The 27,369-nt window shown below is 37.1% G+C and overlaps 1 protein-coding gene across 2 annotated transcripts in view; it reads left to right on the top strand.

Moving 5' to 3' along the window:
- ERCC6L2 (ERCC excision repair 6 like 2) overlaps positions 1 to 27,116 on the top strand; it is a 134,435-nt gene extending 107,319 nt beyond the window's left edge. The window contains exons 18-19 of one of the 2 annotated variants that reach the window (XM_043566816.1): positions 18,245 to 18,426; positions 24,748 to 27,116. In XM_043566816.1, the coding sequence (XP_043422751.1) occupies positions 18,245 to 18,426; positions 24,748 to 25,720 (1,155 nt within the window). In that variant the 3' untranslated portion in view covers positions 25,721 to 27,116. Of the gene's footprint in view, positions 1 to 140; positions 237 to 18,244; positions 18,427 to 24,747 lie in introns of those variants that run through there. The other variant, XM_043566817.1, reaches the window with a different exon arrangement.
- Positions 27,117 to 27,369: the final 253 nt, after the last annotated feature.

Genomic DNA, 27,369 nt, shown 5'->3' on the forward strand with positions numbered 1-27,369 from the left:
TTGGCATGACAAGTTTGATTCTTTGGAACTAGGATTGATTCAGAAAGATAGTGTATCATTTGTGAAGAACACCTGTTACCTAGTCAGAGCAAGGAGAATCTGCTGTTACCTTTAAACATGCACACCTACTTCCCTCCTAGCTGATGGCTACAAGTAGATGTGGTGTTCTTCCTCACAGTGGTATTACCAGGATTAACAGAGAAACGGGACTACTGACCTGATGTGTACAAAACACGTTCAGCTCCTTGTGATAAAGGCATTAAAACTACTCAAAATATAAATTTTTATTTTTTGTAATTATTATTATTGCTGATCAGTAAGGGTGATGAGTGAAACTCCCTCTCTTAGTCCCTGCAATGACCCAATACAATTTCTGTTGTTGATAGTACCAGTAATACCAATAATAGCATATGTTAGAATACCATAAAAGATATCTAGCATTCTCTAATTGTATAGACAAAGGACCTACCTTGAGCTAGGACTCATTTTTCATGAAGAATTCTATAGAAAAAAATTATATTTGAAAAGAATTATTAACTAATTTCACAATGAACTGAACTGAGAAAAAATAATCTTTGCCTATCAGGAAATAGTTGTATTCTAACTCTCCCAGCTGGCCATTGTTCCATTTGCACAGTAGATAGATGTCGCTTCTTGGAACAATTTCTCTGTTTAAATAGCTGGAATATTAATTCTAAATAGTTAAAAAATACTGTTTCTTCAAATAATGCCTTCTCATTAACAATATAAAAGCTTAGAGATATAAGACCTCATGAACTCTGATTGACTTTACCTCATGACTTAAAGAAATTTAAGCACTTAATAGCCCTTTTCAACGTATATTTTATCCTTCTATGAAAACCAGTTAGCAATTGGAATGGCCACTTAATGGAAATACCTATTGCCTTTTCATCTGAGAATCTTGTTTCTAAACATATGAATTCTGAATTTTTATAGGATGAATGAGGCAAAATTATAAGACTAGCAAAACATAGTATTTCAGAATTTGGAGGATTCTTGGAGACTATTTAATGCAAAAGTATCATTTTACTGATTTTTAAAAATGAGAGGGTAAGTGACTTCCCTCAGGCTCAATAGTGTCAGTCAATTTAAATCCCTAGTCTTTCAATCCATCTATCTTCTCTTGTGCCTTTTTCCTCAGTTTCTTTGGCTTCTATTTTGTTCTGGTGGTTTTACTTTTTTTTTTTCCTCCATTTTACTTTTCAAATATGACAAATCAGTCTGATTTTTCAAAATAACTTGCTTGTGAAGAATCACCCTCACTTTAGCAGTTAAACAAAAAAATTTAAGTGGACTGAATGTATCCTTCACTTTAAAAAATATTTTGTTAGATAGTTAAAGCTCTGTCTGGACTCAAGAAATAACAGTCACACTGTTGGCACTATCTACTGTGCCAAAGATGTTTTGGCAAAGGCATAATTTTTTGCTTTTTTCTCTTATGCTTTTTCTCCACCAGGAATAACCTTGAGCCTTAATTTTTTCATCCCCCCAAATCTCCATATCTCTTTACCTTTCAGAACCTACCTCAGATCCTGTTGTCTCTTCCACAAAGCCTGACCCAGCTTCTCCCTAAGTTGGAACTAAGATGTCCTTCTTCTTACACTGTTTCTGCTTCACCCAATAGTACTTTCTATGGCCTGTTATTCTAAAATATGACTTCCAAATTTGTTTTATAAGTACACATCTTCTTCTTCTTTTCTAATGAAACTCTGGACTTCTAAATAGCAGGATATATCCCTGACTCATTTTTGATAACCACAGAGATTTAAAATAGTGTCATATATATATATATATATATATATATATATATATATAATTGATACCTTATGAATAAATTTATGTTTTCAGTTGCAGTAAGGTTACAGTGAACCATATATATATATATATATATATATATATATATATATAATTGATACCTTATGAATAAATTTATGTTTTCAGTTGCAGTAAGGTTACAGTGAACCCATCACTATGTTTTGAGAATTTTAAGTGGTTTACACTATTCCATGAACAACTTTCCTGGTTTTTCTGGAAATCCTCTGCAGATGACTTAAACGTTGTCAGAGCTACCACTGGACATATTAATTGAGCCAGGGAAAATGGTCCCTCCTTATTGAATGAGAAGTATTCTCAGGTTGCCTGGCACCCATGCTCTTCAATAAATTTACTCGGTCTACACCTCTATATCCATATCATCTACTGTCTGATCCTCCACTCAAGGTGGACCCAATTCAAGTTCCACTTCCCTTCATAAAGCCTCAGTCTTCAGAGATCACTCTGTTCCAAGTTCCCTTCACACCCATACTCTGCGCCAGTCATCATTGTAGACACGGTGGACACCATATTAGTGTTGCTTACCTCAAATGTGTTTGTTCTCTCCTTGGGTAGGTTACAGGCTGCTTAAGGATTAGGACCATTGTGTACACTTTCATAAACACCACAGCCTAGCAACAGGAAGCACAGAGTGGGAGTGCAGAAAATGATGGTCACTTGAATTCCTGCGTGAAAGTATTACATAAGGCACAACCATCTTCACCATGAAGTCAAGGCTTCTCAAGTCTTAGCTCCACAAGTTGACGTTAAATAGAGTACACTGGCAGATCATGTAAAGATCTTAGTCATTTCAGAGCAGCATAAATGCTGGTATTCTTCATTTGCACTCCATATGTGCCATTTGTTGGCTGCAGTGCTGGTATAGGAAACCCACTCAAGAAGGGAGAACATGGGTAACAGTGCCAGAAAAGATATCCCTACCCATTTATGACTTTGTGAGCTTTCCTCATCTAGCAGTAATACATCTAAACAATCACTTAGGACCTCAAGTTTCTGCCTTCCAAAGTTATGTGAAATGTCTTATCGTGCTTCTTTTCCATGGCACATAAGGCCGATCTCAATTTGGCCCTAGCCTGCTTTTTCATTCTCATTCTGAGACACTCATTCAAAATTATTGATACTCTGTACCAGGCACTGTGCTAGACACTGGGGATGTAAAGATGAACAGACTCTTCTGGTCAGCTTTCAGACTGTGAACCAGTCTACGGGCACACCGTGGACTTTTACCCTGCCATGCCTTTGTTCCTGTGCTGCTTTTGCTTAAAATTCCATTTCACCTATGTCTGCTTATTGAACTCCTCCGCCTTGTATCATCAAAGACAGCTGTCCCCTAAGGCCTCTCCAAAGCAGTGTAAATGTCTTCCTCATCTTCATTTTTACGTGTGTGTATCTGCTATAGTACTTACCATTGTATTATGTGATACCGTATATATGTCTGCAGGATACTTTCAGCTGCAAGGAATAGGATAACCATCTACAATTAGCCTATACAAACAGGCACGTGAAAAGATGCTCAACATCACTAATCATCAGGAAAATGAAAATAAAAAATACAATGAGATATCACCTCACACCTGTCAGAATGGCTAAAATCAGAAACACAAGAAACAACAAGTGTTGGTGAGGACATGGAGAAAAAGGAACCCTCGTGCACTGTTGATGGGAATGCAAACTGGTACAGCCACTACAGAAAACAGTAGGGAGGTTCCTCAAAAAATTTTAAAAAATAGATCCAGTAATTCCACTACTGGGTATTTGTCCCCCCCCCCCCCGCCCCAAAAATGAAAACACTAGTTCAAAAAGATAGATGCACCCTTATGTTTATTGTAGCATTATTTACAGTGGCAGAGATAGGGAAGCAACACAAGTGTCTATCAATAGATGAATAAAGAAGATGTGGTGTATGCACACAATGGAATTTTACTCAGCCACAAAAAAAGAATGAGATCTTGCCATTTGCAAACAACATGAATGGACCTAGAGGACACTATGCCAAGTAAAATAAGTCAGAGAAAGACAAACACCATATGACTTCACTTACATGTGGAATCTAAAAAACAAAACAAACGAATAAACAAAAAGCAGAAACAGACCCATAAATACAGAGAACAAACTGATAGTTGCCAGAGGAGAGAGGGTGGGGGGATGGGCAAAATGGGTGAAGGAAAGTGGGAGATACAGGCTTCCAGTTCTGGAATGAATAGTCCCAGGGCTGAAAGGTACAGCATAGGGAATACAGTCAATGGTATTATAATAGTGGTGACAGATGGTAGCTACACTTGTGGTGAGCCTAGTACAATGTATAGACATATCAAATCACTATGAAACTAATGTAACATTGTATGTCAGTTATATTTCAATAAAGATAATTGATTAATTAATAAAAGTGACCTATACAGTGGGCCATTAACTAGTTCACATAATGGCAAGCCTGTTGAGGGGTATTTCTAGGTTTAGTGCTATAGCCCAATGACATCATAAGGATTCAGGCTTTCTCATTTTCTGCGTCATTGGCCTTGGTAAGTCAACATTTAGTGCCTGGGCCTTTTGACTCATGTTGCAGGATGACCACTGCATCTCAAGAACTCATTCTCTTATACAAATGCATCAACCAAAGACAGAAAGGTATGGTTCTCTCATACATGTCTCCTTTTGTTGAGGAGAACAATCTTTGTTGCAAAACATGACTAGCTTGCCTAATCTCCATTTATTACCCACCCCCCAGCACCCCCACCCCAAGAACTGAGAGAGCAATCCACCATCCCGGAGCACATCTCTAAGAGAACTCCAATTTTGTTCAGACAACAAAGAAAGTAACAGTGGCTGTTGATAGGCCATCAACAATGTCTGCCATTATATTCCTGGTTAGACTGTGAAACTCATTTGTGTTAGGAATGGAAGCTTATTCTCTTATTCCCTGGAGCTAGAACAGTGCCTGGTACATAGATACTCAATCAGAGCTTACTGATTTTAATTGAATTTCTAGTAGCTATTAAATACAGCCTTCTCAAAGAGAGTCTACAAATAAAAAATGTGAGGAATTACTCTAATTTTTAATATAAACATGAATTCTTGTGCAGTGGAGTGGCTTTAGGCAGGATAAATATGTTTGAACTGTGGTCCCTAATCTAACATTGGAATTTGTGATATTTTTGCAATTTTCCTGATGAGGATAATATCCCCTTTAACATGACCAGAGTCAGCTCTCACCACTTTTATGTTAAGATTGTTGGTAAGCTGATGTTTTATTTTAAAGGTACTCTTGAGGCGCCTGGGTGGCTCAGTCGGTTGAGCGTCCAACTTCGGCCCAGGTCATGATCTCATGGTCTGTGAGTTCGAGCCCCGCGTCGGGCTCTGTGCTGACAGTTCAGAGCCTGGAGCCTGCTTTGGATTCTGTGTCTCCCTCTCTCTCTGCCCCTCCCCTGCTCATGCTCTGTCTCTCTCTCTGTGTCAAAAACAAATAAAACATTAAAAAATTTTTTAAAAATTTTTTTAAATAAAAAGGTACTCTCATCTCGTAGCCAAGTTACTATCAGAATCAACTTTCAATTAATCTGTAAACAATTTTCATGACTGTAGCAGCAACTGCTTAAAAAATGGAATTGGAAAGCCATAACCTGCTTTTTATTCAGCATATAAGGCTATCTCTTACTGTTGCCAGGTGAAGTAATGAATACCTTAAGAGGAAGAACTTTTTGCTTTTGGTAAATTGTCTTCCAAAAATTTTTCTTACTTGCGTTATGTTTTTTCATCCAACATTCATTTATTGAAAGGCTGTCAGCTAAATGACTCAGGACTCAATATGAAAAAATATATATATGGTTGCTCTCTGTGTTAGAGGCATGTATAGCTCCAGTTACATAGGTAAGGTCTAAGCAATCAAAATAGTTTCCAATAGAATAGGGGCCCTACCTATTCAAAGAGAGCCCCCTGGTCTTGTATTCCTTTGGTGGGTGAAATTAGGATTTTTGGCCTACATGCAACATTGTTGCTGCTTGGCTTGGTATGTTGTATGTGATTACATAGCATTTTAAATAAAGGTAGATTCCATTTATATAATAAAGCTATCAAATGAGAAATTGAAATAACAATGCAAGAAAAAAAAAGTACGCAAGGGAAGTCTCATGAATCTGGACCTTCAAGCATGGGTAGAACTATGTTGGGCAGAAGGCAAGGCTGAGGAAATTTGGCTCCAGAAATGAATATCCATGATGTGTTTGGCAGTAGTGAGAAGATTAGCCTAACCAAGCCAGCATCTATTGGACATCAGGAAGAGTAAGACTGCATTGAGGGAACACATCATGAAAGGCCTTGCATGTAGAGAAATAATCAAAAGATGTTAAACTGACCTGAACAGACTGAAATGTTAGAGTTTATACTCCGACAAGTAACTTTCAACATGTGCATAATATCTAACCATTCCCTGGTGAAGAAGGCTAAGAGCCAGGCCTGGAGCTGGTAATCATTATTCCAGACAGAAAGACCCTTCTGTTTTCACTCAAGAAGGGGGGAAGCCTTTTCCTATGTGTAGGCATAAAGCTGGGTAAAACCAAAATCCACTCTCGATCATCCTGGTCAGAGTTTCCAGCATGGAGGTATCATGTATGTGCTGATTGAAGGCATGTCAGCTTATTGTAGATGAGCAGTTCCCAAAATGTGGTCCATGGACCCCTAAGATATCTGAGACTCCTTCAGGGGTCTGCAAGGTCCGAACTATTCTCAGAATAACTTGAAGTGCCCTTTTCACTTGCTGACATTGCGCAAATGGTGTAAAAGTAATGGTGAGAAAACTGCTGGCAGCTTATCATGAATCATTCAGTGGCCCCAAATCATACCTAGTAGTCTCTGGATTCTGTACATACTTGCAGGACAAGGAAGCTAGTTTCTCTGATGAATATCTTTTTTTTTTTTTAACATTTATTTATTTTTGAGACAGAGAGAGACAGAACATGAACGGGGGAGGGTCAGAGAGAGAGGGAGACACAGAATCTGAAACAGGCTCCAGGCTCTGAGCTGTCAGCACAGAGCCCGACGCAGGGCTCGAACTCACGGACTGCGAGATCATGACCCGAGCTGAAGTTGGCCGCTTAACCGACTGTCTGATGAATATCTTTGATTGATTTTTATCCTTGATAAAAATGGCTCGTTTTATCAAATCTCAACCTTTTATACTCATCTTTCATTCTATTCTGTTTGCTAAAATAGGGAGTGTACATAAGCACTTGTACACCTGAGCTGCAAAGTGAACTAGCCACCTTTTTTTTTTTTTTAATAAAACATCGTTTGTACTTGAAAGAATGGCTGACAGACAGACTGGTTATTTGGATTTGGTAGGTAATTTCTTAAAAATGAACCTAGTGAGTTTGGTACTTCAAGGAAACCAGTGGGCATGGACGTGTTGCCAGGGATAAATTCAAGCTTTCAATTAAAATGTTGAAAATCTTGTATCTTCCACCATGACCATGACACATTCCCCATACTTACATATTTTTTCCTGATGCAATAGGTGGTGATAACAAAAAATATGACTTACCAATGCTGTGTAATTGAATGTGTCACATTTTAAAGATCTACATAACTCAGTTCATTGGTATTTCCAAATGACCAAGTGAATATCACTGTCATGCTTGGGGAAAAAAATCCGGCCAAAGTACAACATATGCCAATGAATTTTAATAATGTAAAAATTTACTGATATGGTTTCAGATTTTACATGAAACTAACCTTAACTGAGTTTTGATATAGTATCAAAAAATATTTACAGTTATCTGAAAAGGCCATTAAAATATTCTTCCCTTTTCTAACGACATGTCTACATGATGCTGATTTTCTTCATATACCCCAACCAAAACAACCTTGTTGCAACAGATTGAATGCAGAAGCCAGATACGAGACTCTAGCTGTCTTTTATTAATCCAGATGTTAAAGATAGTTACAAAAATATAAAAACAATAGCCACTATTCATGTTAATTTTTTGTTTGCTTGGAAAATGTAAAATGTTTTGTTGTTATTGTTGTTAAAAAAGTTATTCAGGGGCAGCCTGGGTGGCTCAGTCAATTAAGCATCCAACTCTTGATTTTGGTTAAGGTCACAATCTCACAGTTCGTGATATCAAACCCTGATTCAGGCCCCACACTGATGGTGCAGATTCTCTCTCTCCCTCTCTCTCTGCCCCTCCCCTGCTTGTGTCATGCAAGTGCATGTGCACATGCTCACTCTTGCAAAATAAATAAACATTTAAAAATAAATAAAAATAAAAAGAGTTTTTCAGGTTAACATGTAATTGGCTTATTGTTATTTATTTTTTTTAATAATTTATTTTGGGGAGAGTACAAGTGGAGGAGGGGCAGAGAGAGGGGGACAGAGGATCCGAAGCCGGCTCTGCGCTGACAGTGCAGCGCCCAATGTGGGGCTCGAACTCACACACTGCGAAATCATGACCTGAGCTGAAGTCAGACGCTCAACTGAGCCACCCAGGTGCCCCAGCTTATTGCTATTTTTAATGGATTAACTAATATTTTTGAATGCTTAATAGGTAAAACACACACAAACAAAAGCTCTTTGGGGTCCTTAATAATTTTAAAAGTGTAAAGAGGTTTTAAGACCCATAGTTCCAGAACTGCCATCTTGGACCATAGGAAGAGAGGATCCTGATCATTAAATTCACTTCTAGTGGGATATACTTTTAATTGGCCTTTCTCTGTGTGAAAGCTTTACTTCCTTTTCTACAGGATTCAAAAAGGCACGTCAGAATGATGTAGCCATACAGAATCCACTCTAATTTGCTAATTTCAGTACTTTATTATTAATAATAATCAAATTTCAGTACTTTATTAATAATAATCTGCATCAAACATCACAGCTAATTGCAATGTCTCTCATTTGGGACATGCTTGAAATGATCTTCCCAAGATGCTAGAGAACCATTGGTGGCTTTGTCAGCCTACATTTAGAAGCCTTAACTCCAGCCAGAGGCCTGAAGGAAGCAAGGGAGGAGCCTAAGCTCCCTGTGGGAAATGCCAGCTGCTGAAAAGGCAGGTAGGGACAGATGCCTGCCAAGGAAGGCTTTCTTTAAATATTTTTCCATCAGCACCACCTTCTGTGATCTTTTCACATACCAGGTATTATTAATATTAAATACAGGACCTTCAAATGGTCTTTAGATAAAGTTTTACCATAATGCAAGTAATACATATAAAGATTTGAAACTGTGTCAGGGCTACAAGATGCTAAGGACCTACTGATTACTACTTTCTCAAGATCTTATAAGGACTGCTAGAACTGTGAATTTTATTTTGGTTTTTTTTAATGTTTATTTTTGAAAGAGAGAACACAAGCAGGGGAGGGGCAGAGGGAGAGAGGGAGACACAGAATCCAAAGCAGCCTCCAGGCTCTGAGCTGTCAGCATAGAGCCCAGCATAGGACTCCAACTCATGAGCAGTGAGGTCATGACCTGAGCCGAAGTCGGATGCTCAACCAACTGAACCACCCAGGCGCCCCAGAATTGTGAATTTTAAATATGAAAGAAACCAATGGGAGTCCCTGATCCAAATTCCTACCCCCTTAGGTCCTGATCCCCAAATCACTCATTATCCCCCAGGGTAATGAGGCTCAAAAGTTAACAAAACTTCCCCAGTTTCCTCTGGACCCTAGGGCCCAAGGTGCTGAGTCCAGTGCTCTGACTGCCACTGTCTCACCTGGCCTGTTCTCACAGATGACTGTTCTGGCAGTGTCTTCAGGGTCACAGATCCCAAGGAGATGGGGCTTTTCTATTTCTGTTTGCAGTGTGTGCTGCATGCCCCATAATACTCACCTGCTCTCCCAGGGTTAGATATATACGTCTATCAGATAATGAGAAATGGACTGTTGTGGATAAAAAAGGAACCTAGGCTCAGGACAGCCATTATAAAGTTGTTCTGTTGTGACTCACTTAGAAAGCAAAATACTATTAAAAATATAGAGAGATATAGATACAGGTAGAGATACATAGATATAGCTGGATTGTAACTATTACTTCTTCCAGGAGTAAAGCAGAATGGCAATAACAACCCCCCCAAAAAGATTTTGGATTTGAATCTAAGTGGGTTTTTTTTTCAGATTTGAATGTCATTTTTAAACATGCAGAAAATTTGACTTTAATATGTATTTGTGGTGGGTCCTCTAACCACCTGGCTTTCAACCAGAGGATGAGTAAAGACAATTCAGGAGTAGCTCATAGTTGCCTTAGGCTTTCCTAAATATTGGAAAACTGCATTTACAGGAATATTTCCTACCTCCAGGCAAAAATCTTGAATGATTACTTTCAGGATAGGAGCTTTTTCACACCTGTGCAAAGACCCTTAAAAGTTTTTGTCCTTTTAGACACTCAGATGCCATTTGAATGAATGTATTTACATGTGCTATATATTTTTATAGTACTCCTGATTCCCTGCTTTGGAAAGACAAAGAAGTTTATGACTTCTTATGTGTTTATAGAGTTTGGCCCTTACCCAAAGGGAGATTTCTTTTTTAATCTTTTGTTTGAACAGATGTGTAAACAAAAGCATTGCTGCCTCTCAGACTTCACTATTTAAGATTTAATGAAGAAAAAAAAGAACACTGATTTTTTTTTTCTAGTCTTTATGGCAAAGTTGGTGTGATCAGGACACTGTGAGGACCTGTGGCTACATGGTGCACCCACACCCACACATGGCAGTGACTGTAGAGTGGCTTGTGAGGCTCTGTGCCATTCTCAGGAACAAGGTGTAGACCAAGAGCTTTCCTGTAATGGGCAGATACTCTGGTGATCTTAGAATCCAAACTCAGGCTTCTCAGTGGGTCCAAGCCATCAGGACCTTCCAATCCCTTTGAAAGTCTCTCTCTTTCTAGTTTTGTCAATGACAAATCAAACCTAAACATCTGGTTATGGGGGAAAAAAAAAAACAAAACAGTGAATATGTCTGTTACATATCTATTGCTCCTTGTTCTGGTATATGTTCTACAGGGTGTTTTTTGGAGAGACCAACTTAGCAGACAGAGCCATTCTAAAATTGCTTAATAAAACTTTTCCGTAATTCCCAGTGGCCCACTATGATAAGGCTACCCATCCTATGAGGCTGTTCTGCATTGTACCTTATCCCTGTCCAGGCTTCCTCCGTGGAGGGTATGGATAGATGAGCAGGGGAGGAAGAGTCGCAGTGTCTGCATTGGCTCTGGCTGTGTCTCCAGGAATTAGCCCTGAGGAGCTTTAGAAAGATGGCAAATTTCTTCACTGGATTATTTGAATGGATAAAGAAATTGTGGTTTATATACACAGTGGAGTACTACTTGGCAATGAGAAGGAATGAAATATGGCCTTTTGTAGCAACGTGGATGGAACTGGAGCGTGTTACGCTAAATGAAATAAGCCATACAGAGAAAGACAGATACCATACGTTTTCACTCTTATGTGGATCCTGAGAAACTTAACAGAAGACCATGGGAGAGGGGAAGGAAAAAAAAAAAAAAGAGAGGGAGGGAGGCAAACCATAAGACACTCTTAAAAACAGAATAAACTAAGGGTTGATGTGGGGTGGGAGGCAGGGGAAAGCGGGTGATTGGCATTGAGGAGGGCACCTGTTGGGATGAGCACTGGATGTTGTATGGAAACCAATTTGACAATAAATTTCATATTAAAATAAATCAATAAATAAATACTTTTAAAAAAAGTTGGCAGAAATTATAATTATATTTCTCTTGGGGCGCCTGGGTGGCGCAGTCGGTTAAGCGTCCGACTTCAGCCAGGTCACGATCTCGCGGTCCGGGAGTTCGAGCCCCGCGTCGGGCTCTGGGCTGATGGCTCAGAGCCTGGAGCCTGTTTCCGATTCTGTGTCTCCCTCTCTCTCTGCCCCTCCCCCGTTCAAGCTTTGTCTCTCTCTGTCCCAAAAATAAATAAACGTTGAAAAAAAAATTTTTTTTAAAATAATATTTCTCTTGCTAAAATGGGAATTGGAGGCTATTCATGATTCCTTTTGAAACTCACTCTCCTGGATTGTTCTGTTTCTTGCCCCTACTTGTTACAGGTAGGTGGCTATAGGACAGATTGATCCCCATCAGCTCTGCTCATTTCCTTGCTATTCCTATCTAGGTGCTCTCTGCAGTTCTTCAGTAATTTACCTCCAAAGTTTTTTTTGTTTTGTTTTTTGTTTTTTTACCTCAAAGACTGTTAGTAGAAAATTTTGTTGTTTTTTTTTTAACTTAAACATTCTCTGCACTATTCCCTGTGAAGCTTCCTAGTACATAAAGATAGATTTCCTACATAGCAAATAGAAACATGCTAATGTAATCATATGGCTGTGAGGTAAGAGGAATATTCTTTTTTTCTTTTCTCCGCCCATTGACAGTAAAGATTGCTATCTTTAAACTTTTTAAGAGTCAGTTTTATTTTTTCTTACTTTCATATTGAAAATCTATATATACTTTATCTCCTTTTTAGTTTTGCCTTTCAAAAAATAACTCTTATTTCATTTAAAGTAACGTAACTTGGCTTAGATCTAATGCCTTGAAACACAGAATTTTGGTTCAAAGGCAAAAGAGAATTATCAAAAGTTATTTGAATCTTTCTTACTATTGATCTTTAGAGCAATGAGTAAGATAAGGAAATTTCCTCATAGAACCAACATAAACCTAAAACTTCTCAGTAAGAAATAAATTATACAGAATTATATACAGTTGCTTAGGTCTACTGTGGATTCATTTGGGCTACTCTAGAAGAAGGAATTTTTCCCTACAAAAGTGCTCTCTTATTCACTATAATCCTAATGTAGATCTTTTATAATTTAAAATAATTATAGGTTTTATTTTTTAGAATGTATACATTGTACATTTTTTTATATTTTTTACAAAATATACATACATGTATACATGTATACAAAATACATTTTTTATATTTTTGTTTTTGTTTTTTTGAGAGAGAGTGCACCCACACGTGCATATTTGCACATGAGCAAAGGAAGGGCAGAGAGAGAGAGAGAGAGAGAGAGAGTCCTAAGTAGGTTCCGTGCTGTCAGTGCAGAGCCCTACACAGGGGCATGACCCCACAAACTGTAAGATCATGACCTGAACCGAAATCAAGAGTTGGATGCTTCAGCCACCCAAGCACCCCTGTACATTTTTAAGTAGTAATTTTTATGATATATTTTCAAACACAATTTACAGACAAATCAGAAAAATCAATAATGATTTTATAACTTCATGAAAATTAAATCAAAGGTGATATTCATAAAGTCTTTGAAGTGAGCCATTTCCAAGTTAAGCATTTAACTGTGAATAGATGAGGAGACTATTTTGGCCAAAATATATTAGAACAATTATCCTTTACAGAAATGATATATACTTAATGTTTTAACTGAATTAAACAATTTTTATATTTATGAACTTTAGTTTTAATAATAAATCATTATTTTTGTAAAAACAGCATATCATGTGTTTAAATTCTTAATTATATGAATGAGATTAGAATTTACCATAATCAGACATAGCCTATCTTTTACCTTTTTAGCCCTGGTTAACTGTGGTCTGAAGGGGGACAGTTTTTCCTTTACTTTTTCAGTTCTCAATTGATGGCTGCATATAGTATGTGTATGTCCAAAGGAGGAAGACATATTACCACCCATAGATTAGAATGATTATTTCAGAATTCTCCGATAAATCCAGCTTCTTAAGTATCCCATTTCCATTCAACTAATCTCATCATCAAATGAATTTTTAACTGTATTTTTACATTTCCTAGGGGTAAACCACTTACTAGATTTTATTTTTAATAAAGATTCCACAAATTGAATTTGATTTTTTTCATAAAAATACTATAGTAGAAACACCTAACAATACCCAATAACTTAGGCAAATAATCATGAATGTAACAATTACTAAGTTATAAATTATACTCTAATAGTGTCAAGCTTTCTAAAATACTTAGCAGAAATATTTATACAATACAGTGTACAAAGTTCTTGTCTTTATATTTCCTTACTATTATAATCATAAATTGTAATATGACAGAAAACTCATCAGAATCACAGAATATAGAAGTACTTCCTCAAGGCAAATCTTGATGGATAGTTTTGAAGAAACTTTTTAAGAAAACATTAGGAACAGGTAGGGGCTTTTGCAGAAACTGGCATTTCTTTCTTATTCAGGTCATGATTGCAAAATTTCCTTTTAAATACAGGCATAGTATTCCAGTTGTTGGCCATTCTACTCTTTAGCAGAAAGAGGAGTGGATTTATTTTGCTTTCTTTAGCAAGCAACCTCACCCTCTCTCCTAGTGTTAAGGAGGGACAGTATTGTCTTTTAAATTTCTAATCCAGTCTTTTTTACTGAACTTTTCATTACTCGAGCCTTTATAACTGTTGCTACTTCATTGTGTTGCCTCAGTGTCATATGACTTCACAGCTTTGACATAAGTGGTAATGAATGAGTTTGAGTCCAATTCACATAATCTGGAAACTTTTCATCTTGGCCATAGGCCTTGAATTTTGCTTTATGGCATAACTATCACTGCAATTGGAACTAAACTTGGAACTTTTTTCCTTGTATCCACTATTGTAAAGGATACCATTTTACTATAAAGTAGTGAAACCAGCTTTGTAACAAGGCCACTAAAATGTTTATTAAGTTAATTAACAAACAAAATTTTGTTTACAATCTTGTTTCAGTACAAAGTACTCTACTAAAATGAACCTATCTGAACCTAGATAGATTTTTTTGTTTGTTTTTAATGAAGGATAGGGTGATTATCTAACACAATCAAGTTTTTAAATATAGAATTCTTGGCAAAATTAAAGATCCACCTGTTTGATACCTGTGTTGAAAAGCTGAATTTTCCTGAAGAATTTATAAAACTGACTTAAAAAAAAATGTATCCACACAAAATGTGAGCTTTGTAATGCTTTGCCAGAGTCAGAAAGACCAAGAGTAATCCTGTAAATTATTGAAAATTACCATTGTCTGGCATGATTTCTCCATGGCTTCAGAAATTGCAGTATATGAGGAGGGAGTGTTCTTGGTTGGCCCAGTTCCTTCTTTTTCTGTTTATTTCACTTATCCTCACGTAAACATACCATCTCTCCTTACAATAATAGATCATTTCTTGGGAATCATCTTAAGATGATGAGCCTTTTTATTAGAAACTTATAACAGTCATCTGTTTTCTTGTGAGGTAAAATAAGTGTGTCAAATCTCTTACAGATTTGGGGCGCCTGGGTGGCTCAGTTGGTTAAGCGGCCGACTTCGGTTCAGGTCATGATCTCACGGTCCATGAGTTCGAGCCCCGCATCGGGCTCTGTGCTGACAGCTCAGAGCCTGGAGCCTGTTTCAGATTCTGTGTCTCCCTCTCTCTCTGCCCCTCCCCTGTTCATGCTCTGTCTCTCTCTGTCTCAAAAATAAATAAATGTTAAAAAAAAAAATTTTTTTTTAATCTCTTACAGATTTATCTTTAAAGGTCAGCATTTTCCTCTCTTTGTTGATGCTTTAAGATTCAAGAAATGATGTCTTTAAGGAAAGGACTTTCAGCATTTTATGTTTGTTCATCTGAGTCACAATAGATATTTAAGAAGTCAATTTATTTTCATTAGAAATGGTTTGCTACTAAAAAAACATACAGTTACAGGGTGCCTGGCTGGCTGTGTAGAGCACGTGAATCTTGGTCTCGGGTCATAAGTTCGGTACCCATGTTAGATAGAGATCACTATAAAATAAAATAAAATAAAATAAAATAAAATAAAATAAAATAAAATAAGCATACAGTTATATCTTACATGTTATCCAATGTTCAGTTTATTTCAATAAAATGAATTTAAATATAATAAGTTGAAGAGATAAGTGATTTATTTAAAAAAAAAACTAAATGTTCCATCTTAAAATTTAAAAATTGGCTTGTCATTTTTAAGTCCCTTAAGGGAAAGGCCTCTTTGTATATGTAAATATTTTTGTTCTCAAATGCATAGCATGGTGACATGAAGATAACAAGTGCTCAGTAAATATTTGTGGAATGAAAAACTCTTCCCTACACACATTCATTTATATGTGCCATTTCAATCCCATTGAACTCCTGTAAAAGAAAAATAATTATGTCATCAGCAAGAATCTGTGTCTAGCAAACTCCTGTATGTATGTCTGAAAAAAAGAATTCTTTAAAGATAGTTTAACTGGGTATAGAATTCTAAGTTTATATATTTTTTTCCTGTCTGCATGTAGAAGGTATTGTCTTCTGGTGGTGGTGGTATTCATGAGAAGTCTGTCTTCAGGTTGATTGTCATTTCTTTGTGGGATATCTTGTTTTTTCTTTCTGGCAGTTTTTAAGATATTCTCTGTGATATAACAAAGTACAGATTTATTTTTATTTTTCCCACGAGAGATTTGCTTTCCCTTTTTAGTTTGAGGATTCATGCCTTCTTCAGTTACCTGCCATTATGTCTTTATATTATCTCTTCTGTTTTCTCTGTTCTTACCTTCTAATATTTTACAAACTTTGGTATGTCTTCTGCCATGTCTTCTTTCTCTACCACTTTATCAACTATCATTGTAAGACTGTTTAGTCTGCTGCTTAACCCATGTTTTGAGTTTGTTCCTATCTCTATTTTTTATTTCAAAACCACATTTCCTTTTTAGAGTTTGTGTTTGGCTCTTTCAGATCTGTCTATATAATACCAGCCCTAGTATATTCTATTCTTTCCTTTATCTTTCTGGACTTGCTAATGATTTAAAGTCTCTTGCAGATTGCTTTGTTATCTATAATTCCTCAGATACATATTCTCACACTTGTTGCTTCTGCCCATTTTCATGGTGGTGGGTTTTATATATTCTTCATAATTTTTGCCCAAACCCACCCCCCTCCCCCCCCTCCCCCCCCCCCCCCCCCGCCACCACCACCCATCAGAATCAAAAGCATTCTCTGGATTATAGAAATCTTCCCATGGTATGTTTTTATATTCACTCCTCATTGAGATCTATGGTTTTCACTGATTCTGGACCAGTTTTTTATGTTGGTTTTTAGCTTAGATTTTCCATTCCACCCAGGTGCTACAAAATCAGATTCCACAAATGGCACAGGCTGGGCATTCCAGTGATTCTTCCTATCTAGAATAGGAAGGTAGCCTGCTTCTCTTCTGTGTTCCCAGTTTGGACTTTCCTAGCTTTAATTTGCAAACTGGATAGCCTCTTAATTCCTACTGTGTTTTTGGTTTGTTTGTTTTTTAATGCAGGGAGTTCAGTCATTTCCATCTCCCCTCTATACATGGGGTCTAGTAAACTATAACTTAAGGCCCTAACTCTGGACTGCTGAGCATCAGCTCCTATTCACCACTTCTTTGTTTTTGGCACCTAGAGATTTACCTTTCTCACTTCTGAGCTCAAATGTAATTTTGTTGTTGTTATCAAATTGTATCTAGTCTTCTCATTTTGGAGTGGGGTAGGGCTTTCCATGTATTCACTGTACCATCTTCTCAGGGAAATTGGAACCAATAATTAAAATTATTTTTTTCTTGACTCAGTGTTTTTAACAATTTATGTTAGACAAGCAACAAGTATAGTCTGTAAAATAAATATAATTCTATATATAGTGTCAACCAACTGTAGTTAGCATCTTAAAATCACTAAATATTCTGGCAATCTAGTAGAGATTAAAAGGTAGGGTTTATGAAAATGGTTTCTTATTTAATTATCACATAAAGATTGTTATTATTTTAAAGTTTGGCTACTTATGTAAAATTAAATAACAAAAATCTGATTAATAATATTGAGGGAAATTACTGATTTAAGAATTTTAAATATCTCGTTTTTATGCCATTATTTTTATAATCATTAATTTTTATTCTCATTTAGGATTGTGGATATCAGCATGTATATAATATCCCAACAAACTTGACAATGAAGGCATCATATTATTGCTATTACTTTTATTATATCTTTAAGAAAGATATATTCTGTAACATATATTTTAAATGATGGACACCATGGAAACATCATAGTATTGGCATTACTTTTATATATTTCATAAATATATAAAATATAAATATATATATTTATATAAATATATATATTTATAAAATACATTTATGAAATATATAAAATATATAAATATATATTTGTATGAAATATTTATTTTATAAATATAAATGTTTATATTTCTATAAAATATACAAAATATAAATATATATTTATGAAATATATAAAAGTAATATATAAAAGTAACTTATTCCTGTATCTTCTTTTTAAAAATCTAAGTTAACTAACATCTCTCATATTGTTATCAACTAGAGAATATGATATACTTGATTATAAAGAGGTTTTGGAAAAAATAAGGCCATCTCCTCATTTGACCAAAAATGACTATTTTTTCAGACTTAGGTTTTGCATTCCTTCTCTTTCCAGACACATAAAGAAAAAATGAAGACAGATATATTGACACTTTCAAAGAAAGACCAACAACTAAGTGAAGGAAACATTTCATTTCCCCTTTACATTTCACACCCTGTAAGCCAAAAGAAGAAAAAAGTCTACCGCACAGACCAGACCACCTTTATAATTGGAGAAACGCCAAAAGGGATCCGCAGGTATGTGTATAGCAACACTGGACTTTAAAAATTATTCTCAAAAGAAATATAGCTACTTAATAAAATACACAAATAATTTGAATCTTAACCATACTTGGCAGCTGAATTTGTATACTTCAAAAAATAAATTCAAAATGTTTTAGATGTTTTTAGAAAGCTAATCCCTCAATTGATAAAAAAATGAAATCATTTTATATGGATAAATGAAACAATTGCATTTTATTTACTCTTTGAATATTGAGTACCTAATATGCACTCAGGCATTGTGCTAGGTTTCACACAGACAGGATAAAAAAGGACAGAGTTTACAGTGCAGTGAGAGTTAAACCATGAAACTTTCAAAAGTAAAAAAAAAAAAAATTATAAATAACTATAAAATGGTGTATTATAGGAAAGAAGTGGACAGGCCTGGTTGGTAGAGAATAAGGTGATCTGGAGGGGGGCCAATGGCTTTCTATTGGGTAGAGAGTAAGACCTCGCAACAGAGTTGGCATCTGAGACCTGAGGGATAACCAGGCAAAGAACTAGGTTAAGGACATCCCTAGGGAGCAAAGAGGTTTGATGTGCTCAAGGAACTGAGAGAAGACTAGTGTACTTAGTGCATAATAAACCAAGCAGAAAGACATGAGCTGAAGGCCAAGACATAGATGGGGCTGGAGCATGCAAAGCCCTGTAGGTTGTGGATAAGAGTTTGGATTTTGTCCCAGGTGTGTCAAAGCTATTGAGGCATGAACATGATCTGATGTATGTTTCTCAAAGATTGTTCTAGTTTCTTTGTGGAAGAGAGCAGACTAGGGAAGACCATAAGGAACTAGCCAATGGTGGTTTACGGTAGAGTGGTTCCCATGGAGATAGAGTTTGGTGGATGAATTCAGTTTGGTATGGACTGGTTGTTGGAAAAGAGAGAAAACAAGACTACTCTTAACTTTTCCATGGAGCAACAGACTGGATTTACTAAAATGGGGAAAACTAGGAGTTTGGACTGAAAAAAAATCAAGAGTTCTCTTTTGCTTGTATTAAATTTGAGGTTCTATGGAAATAGGATTTGGGGACTAAAGATCTAAATGTGGAAGTTATCAGCATTGAGATTTTAAATGGTTTTAGAGCCACAGGTTATGTGAACAGCCTAGGAACCCAGCACAGACAGAAGAGAAGCTAGGACTGAGCCTTAAGGGGAAAGTGGCCTGCTGGGTAGGAGGCACACTATAAGGTCCTGAAGTCCAAGAGGAGTGAAAATTTCAAAATGGAGGAAGCACTTCATTTTATTAAATGCTGCTGAGAACCAGAATCAGATGAAGTGGAAAAGTGCCTTCCAGAACTGGCAGGAGAATTCATTGGCTGCCTTGATGTGAGCAGTCTACAAATCCCTAGGCAGACTCGGGGTGAGGTGGGAAGCAGGGGATGGGCAGATCTTGAGACTGCTCTGTGAGTGTGAAAAGTTGTGGTAGTTGGAGGGCATTGTGCAGTCAAAGGTAAATTTTTTTAAGTTGGGAAGACAATAGAACCTATTTGTGTGTTGAGGGAAAAAACCAATATGGAAAAAAAGAGATCATGCTGGAGAAGTGGTAACAGAAGTCCTGCAGAGCAGGAGAGGGTGGGATCCAGACTACTGAAGAAGGTCTAGCCTTTGAGAGGCATCAGAAGAGGAGGGATGGAAGATGGGCATAGATGCGATATTTTCTCAATTAACTGAGAATTAAAGTATCAAATCAGAGGGAGAGAAATTTCAGGAGAGAAAAGTCATGAAATAAATCATTTATCAATTAGAACAGCAAGCTTGGTGAGACTAGAATTCATGGGTCATGTTAAGTCCCTGTTGGAGAGTAATTCCAGTAAAAGCATCCATGCAGTTGTGCAGACTTTGTTCAGCCAGGCTTCAATTGCTCAGTTACAGACACAGAATAGGGAGATGGCTGGGTTTTATCAGGGGTTAGAATGGAGGGAGAGACAAGCAAAGAAGCTGAAAGATGTTTGCAAAGGAGTAATTATAAAGTCGAACCTAAGCTAAACAAGGGGAGGCTTGATGAGGTCAGAAGTATCTTCTAGCATTGTTGTCATGGGGGAATTAAACAGTTGAGCTGGATTATGAGGTGACTAAATTCAGGGATTTGCAGGTTGTGCAATTAATGGTAATGACAATGGCAGTATATGTCCTTAGGAATAGGGACCTGACATTCTGTTGAGTCTTGGGGAGTGGGGGATGGTGGTAAAGAAATTGGTGGGCTAGGAGTTGGAGTTACATGGGCCATCCACATGGATGTTGGTGTTGTCAAGAGTGATGGCAGGAGATGGGAAAGGAAACAGGATTGATCATGAGTTCAGTCACTAGGAGGAAGCAACTGACTAATTTGTCAGTTGACAAATTGAGGGAAAGAATGGATTAGCAGGATAGCATAAACCTGCAAAAGGGAAAGGAATCTTTAAGAAAAAAAAATGGTCTGGAAGCAGCATGTGAAGCATGAACCCTGAGGTTTAAGATGTGAGGTATAAGAGCCTTATCTTGTGAGGGCCGTATGGGAAGAGGTGGCATCATGAGGGGATAGAGGGACCATCTGGGGAGAAGAACAAGGGAGTTGGTAGAGCATAGCCTCATTCCAGGGGCTGAGGAATGGTCTGGAAGGCTGAGGGATTCTATTAGATTGGGGAGGAAGAGACTAGGACCAGGAAAAGGCCTGGGGTTACAGGTGACAGAGGAGTAGTGACTGAGCTAAGCAGGGATGAAAGGCATGGTTGAATTGACCCTGAAGGCCTCTGCAGACAATGGGCAAATGGTGATGGTTCTCCCTGTTCCAAAATCTTTCCTCACGGGTTTGGTAGCTCCTCAGCCCTTGGGTGCTGGTGTGGTAGGCTAGAGTGTGGCTCTCAGCTACCCACCATTGCCCAGAAAGGCAAACACCCTACATGCTACAGTAGCATCTCTCCTCATAAATAGACTTACAATGATGATTCTGGGCAAATTTGGGGTAATTTGCTTTGGGCAATTATTTTGTTCAGAGGCAGACCATAATGGATTTTACCAGTTTTTAAAGAGCACAAGTGTCTTTATCTCCGTTAGCACTGTATATAAAAATAAAACTATTAACAAATGATTAGATTTTTCTTCTCTCACTTTCTTCTCTGCCCATCCCAGGGAATAAATGCTGTAGGCTAAGTGAAAGACTAATGTTAGAATGCCAACCTCTGACCTAGGGATCGATGTCAGAACTGCTGACACATCTTTCCCACTAATCATCCTCTTTTATGAGAATCACGAATCCGTACCAGCTATGGCCGTCAGGTCATCGGAATGAAGTTTCAGTTCTCCCTTCACTTAAGAAAGCTCAGGCAAAGAGAAGATGACTTAGCTGTGTCCCACCATTTTCCCTCAGTTCTCATGAAAAGGGGAGAGAACTTGAATTATATACATGACACACAACTACTCTGGATATATTTGCTAAAATATACCTGTCTTTGATTTCCTTTTTTTTTTTTTCTTTCTTCTAGTGACTTATGAGCGTCTACTTTAGTTTATTAAATTTTCCTTACAAAGTGGCTAGTTTATACCTCCTGGGTGTACCTTCCTTAAATACTTAGAGAAAATTCTTTTAAAGACCAAGACTTATGAAAGCAATTTAGAAGGCAAAAATAAAATGAATTATAATCAATCATATTCATCCTGTAAAGGACAACCTCCCAGCCTAATTTACTTGCATACTACTGGTATAACGTGGGGTCAGAAGCTCTCCTCCCAAAAGGGACAGAATTGTAAGATTCTGAGTGAGGTCAGCACAGCAAAGGTGAAGTATTCTGGCAGCTGCTGAGACACCACCAAGTCTTGGATAAATAAGACATCAGCCTGTAACTTTGCCAATAACTTAATCTTCGCAGCACAAATATTTATTAGAAAGGCCATGAAAATGGATTTGGAGATGATTAATAAACAAAATAATACCTCATTACTTCATATGAAGTAAAAACTGGAACCTTTTAAGAACGTGCTTGTTGCTTTCCAACAAGAACATTGGCAATTTCCAGGACAGAAATTTGGAAGCTTGTATTTGTGTTATTAAATATTCTCTTGGCAGCAAGAGTGGCTGTTGCTCAGGCATAGATAATATCTGGACTTGGAACAGTGAAGAGAACCAGTGCAGTGAAGAGGACTAGAAGGCAGGGTGCTCATCTGAAGCCACAAAAGTCATGAGCATGCACGATGGATGCCACTAAAATCACAGGAAACACAAACTTGACATAACCTGGCCTGAGCAGCAATAAATAATAGTGGCTTTAAAGCTCCAAATTACATACATTACAAATAAATCATTATTTTACCCTCAGGATTCTCTGTTGTGTGTGCAGGATAAAATTCAAACTTTTGAAATTGACATACAGACCCTTCATGATAGTCAGCCTCTTCCTTGGCAATTTCTCCTGCCCCTCTGTGTACCAGGTTCTCTCTGAAGTGGGCCTGTGCATGTTCCCCATTCCCTGGACGGTTTCCTCACTTACCCTTGCCTGACTGGTGACACCAGAGAAGCCTTCCCTGCTACCTTACCCATGATCCATCACTGGCTCAGGTACCCCTTCTGTGGGAACCCACAGGGCCCTGTATTTACATCTGTAGTGGGATTTATCACTCTCTTCTGGTTTGGTTTTCATGTGTCTGTCTCCTCCAGCTTGACTATAAACTCCTTGAAGAATATGGTGGTCGGCTGTTCACTGCTGTATAGCTCTATGGTGCCTAGCACATAGAGGGTCTATAAATGTTTGTTGAATGTATAAATGAATGTTTTAAGGAACTATATCAAATATAAACATAATTCTAAAACTTTGGGACTTTTAATCATGTGTTACAACACCATCTGGCTTTTTTTAAAAGAATGTTTACAAACACTGAGCTCTCCTGATTCATGGCCCAAGTCGGCATCAGCAAAGCAATACCCTCTGTCTTTGTCTGCTCCATCTGCCATAGCAAAATACTATAGACTGGGGCTTAAACAATAGAAAGTTATTTCTCACAGTTCTAGAGCCTGGGAAGTTGAAGATCAGGGTGCCAGCTGATTTGGCTCCTGGTGAGGGCTCTCCTGACTTGCAGATGGTGACCTCATCGTGTCCTCTCTTGGCCGAGAAAGATATTTCTGATGGCTTCTTATGACCTCATTTAACCTTAATTACCTTCTAAAGGCCCTATCTCCATATAGTCAGACTGCGGTTTAGGGCTTTGAAGCCCATAATGAATTTGAGGGTGTTGCAGTTCAGTCCATAGCATCCTCACCTGGGGAGAGGAGCACAGTCTGGTGTCCAGGGTTGTGAAACAATCTTTCTGCCTCTGTCTTACCAGGGTTCTGGAAGGTCCATTTTCTCACACATGCATACAGCAGCTTTTGTTAGTATCTTATACTAAGAGTAAAACTCACTCCTTTAAATGACATCTCATTTCTTAGTTTAGCTGTCTATACTCAAGGCAGGCCAGTTGGGGGAAGAAAGAATCTAGGTTTATCAGTTTAGAATTTTTCTTTAGGACCATCAAAAAGTTGTATGAAATTTCTTTGTTGTATTTGTGGAAGAAGGGAAAAAAGGAGAGAAGAAAAAATCCCTTTATTTTTCAGAATTTTCTCTTTTCATTAAGACCTTTTTTTGACAATTTTATTTCATAGGACTTGAATGCAATATAGATTTTCAGACAGATTATATAAATTATGATTCTCATGTCAGCTGTAAGTTGGCTGACTGGAGGAGCAGCATGCTGGGATCCCATCATTCCCAGGAAATGCCTAATAGTATAAATCAAAATAACTTCAAAAGCTGGTGATTTCATGAACTAGAATTTTTTTTCACTAGCATAAGGAAAGAGGTCACATTCTGCTAGTGTAAAATGCATTTTCATTATGGAATTAAGTTAATATATACTAAATCAATAAGATTACAGTTGACCCTTGGACAACACAGGTTTGAACTATGTGGGTCCACTTACTGGCAGATTTTTTTCCAGTAAATACAGTACTGCAAATATATTTTTTCTTCCTTGTGATTTTCTCAACAACATTTTCTTTTCTCTAGCTTACTTTATTGTAAGGATACAGTATATATAATATATGTAACATGCAAAATATGTATTAATTGACTCTCTACATTATCAATAAGGCTTCTGGTCAACAGTAGGCTAATTTGGGGGAAAGTCAAAAGTTATATTCAGATTTTTGACTACACAGGGAAACCTAACACCTGTGTTGTTCAGGGATCAACTGAACATTGCTTTGTGTCTTTTTTTAATATCACTGATGGTGAGTTCTTTAAAAATAAAATAATAAAAATAACTACTGGTTTTGTTCATTAAATCTTCAGAAAACAATTTGAAGAAATGGCTTCTTATTTTAACTTGCCTTCTGTAAAGGAATTTGCTAAAAATATAACTAATGCTACATCAGAAGAACGACAGAAAATGCTAAAAGACTTTTATGCTTCTCAGTATCCGGAGGTAAAAGAATTTTTTGTGGATTTTGCTTCAGAATGCATTAAAACTTCCTGTCAGAAAAGAGAGAGAGTCAGGAATAAATCTGAAAAAACAGAATCTCTTATAAAAGAAGGGCTGTCAGATTCTGCAACTTTGGCACTTAAAGATTCTCCCAAAAGAGTTTCTCAAATTTGCAGCCCAAAAATATATAAAGAAAAATCCATTGAGTTTCAAAATCACGGTTCCCATAGGGAACAGGTACTTTCTAATGATGGAGAGACTACCAAATCACGTATGAGCTCTACCCAAGAGACTGACAATGGAAAAAACAGCCAAGCATCCAAAGATACTGTAGTATCCTGTTCCCTGAACAGTAAGTCTGAAACATATGAGTTAGAAAAATTAGAAAATACTATGAAAGAGCAACAAAACCCAACAAGAACAGGCATTTCAAGAAACAGACCCCTTTTCAAAGTGGAAAACAAGAAGGTAGAAAATCCAGTGTTAGGAAACACTTCTGTGGTAGGCTTACTTGGCGACACATCTATTCTTGATGACCTCTTTAATAGTTATGGGAACAGTCCCACACAACTGCCAAAGAAAGTTCTTTCAGGGCCCATGGAAAAAGCAAAACAGAGACCAAAAGATTTCTGGGACATCTTGAATGAACAGAATGACGACAGCCTTAGTAAACTCACTGACTTGGCAGTGATAGAGACTCTATGTGAAAAAGTGCCCCTTGCCGCATCCTCCAAAAGGAAAGAGGAGCTGGAAACTTCGCTTTGGAAATCAAATGAGAAATTTTTGTGGAAAAAAATTAGCTTAAGTGATACAGATGAAAACACAACTAATGCACAAAACTAATGCGTAAACACACAATGAATTACTGTAACCATGAACTTCTGCCATCCATGTTTACAACACTGTATTCCACACTATGTTATCTTGAACACAGCTGTCATGCATTTTTATTAAACTCTTGCTCTAGGGTTTTTTTTAGCCTAAAAGGTTATGATGGATTTGTTTTCCTTGATATCTGATTTGATCTTTTAAAAATATGATTGTATTATAGTATGAACCTCTGTTATGAAATAGAAAAAGTCTAGATTTGTTATCAGGAGACCTTGGACATCTCTCTTACTGTGTAATTATGTGCCTGTAGATAAGTCATTTACCTTCGTGTGTAGATACTGCCTAATATGAAAGATGAAGGGTTTGAACTCAACATTTGTGTCCTTTCAGCTTAAAAACACCTTTGGTTTACTTTCCCAGATTCCATTTGAAGTCATAGGCCGAGTTATGGTCATCCCCCAAATCAGGTGTGCATTGATGTGTTTCTTTCTTACTAGCATTTAGAAAAGTATTAAGTTAACTGTTTTCCTTTTCCCTCAGTATCATGTACTATTGCTAAATTATTTTAGGTGAGGGTAATAACTAGTAATGAATATATGATGTGTTAAAATAAGTTTATAACTGCTCAAAATCAAAGGGTTAATGTTGTATAACTATACTATATGAGATATGACACCGAAGTAATATAACTACTACCAGTAGCCACAGAACACCAATGCCTCAACTTTTTATACAACAATTAGGATTTAATCAATATAAATTAAGCTTTGTATAGTACTTTCATATTAAGTATGGCGAAATGAGGAAACATTTTATTTGAAACTATTCTCTTTTGCTGAATTGAATTTATGTGGTTTACAATCAACAGAATGTGCTTATTGTTGAGTTCATTTACGTGGAAACATTCACTCAGTCCCTATGTGTCCTGTGCCAGTGCCTCGAGAGGGATAGGTGAGATACTGCTACGGGTGAAAGATAAGGAACCATATCTGTAAAGAGTCATGTGTGTAGAGCCCCTGGCATCATGCCTGGCACATGGCAGCAGGGACCTGATCCACATTCAGATGCCCAGTGGTAATTCCCTTAAGTTGAGTTCCTGGAGCTGTGGAAAAATAGAGGAGGAAAAATAGAAAATAGCAGTGAACCAGGAAATGGTGGTACTAAGAGCACCGTAAATTGTTGTTGTGTTGAGCGGGGAGAGCTTCAGAGTACCCAGCCATTGCAGTGGGGAGCCATGGCTCAGAAATGGGAAAAACAAAACAAAATGAAACCAAAGAAACAAAGAAATCTTTTAAGAGACTGAATAACCAAATATGTTTTTCAATGTGATGTGGTTGAGGGCTGTGAAGTATATTTTATGTCATGACCTAGTATATATGTGATGAAATAAAATGTTTGTGAAAGAGTATTTACCTGTAAGGCATGCAGTTGTACTTTGATCTAGAAAAGATGCGTAGGAATTTGCTCTTTTGGCTCTTGTGTATGTGTGGTTTTTAATGCTCTCATAACCCACTGAATTGATTTTACAACCCATTAATGATTGAAAATCACAGCTTGCAAATCATTGTTTTAGATTAATCTTTTTTTTTTCCTACTTGCAGCTGAGTTGTGTTCAGATTTATCAGATGCTGAGTTTCACCACTGAGGTGCTTGCTACAAAA

The sequence above is a fragment of the Prionailurus bengalensis genome, chromosome D4, assembly GCF_016509475.1.
Source record: "Prionailurus bengalensis isolate Pbe53 chromosome D4, Fcat_Pben_1.1_paternal_pri, whole genome shotgun sequence".
NCBI classification, from domain to species: Eukaryota; Metazoa; Chordata; class Mammalia; order Carnivora; family Felidae; genus Prionailurus; species Prionailurus bengalensis.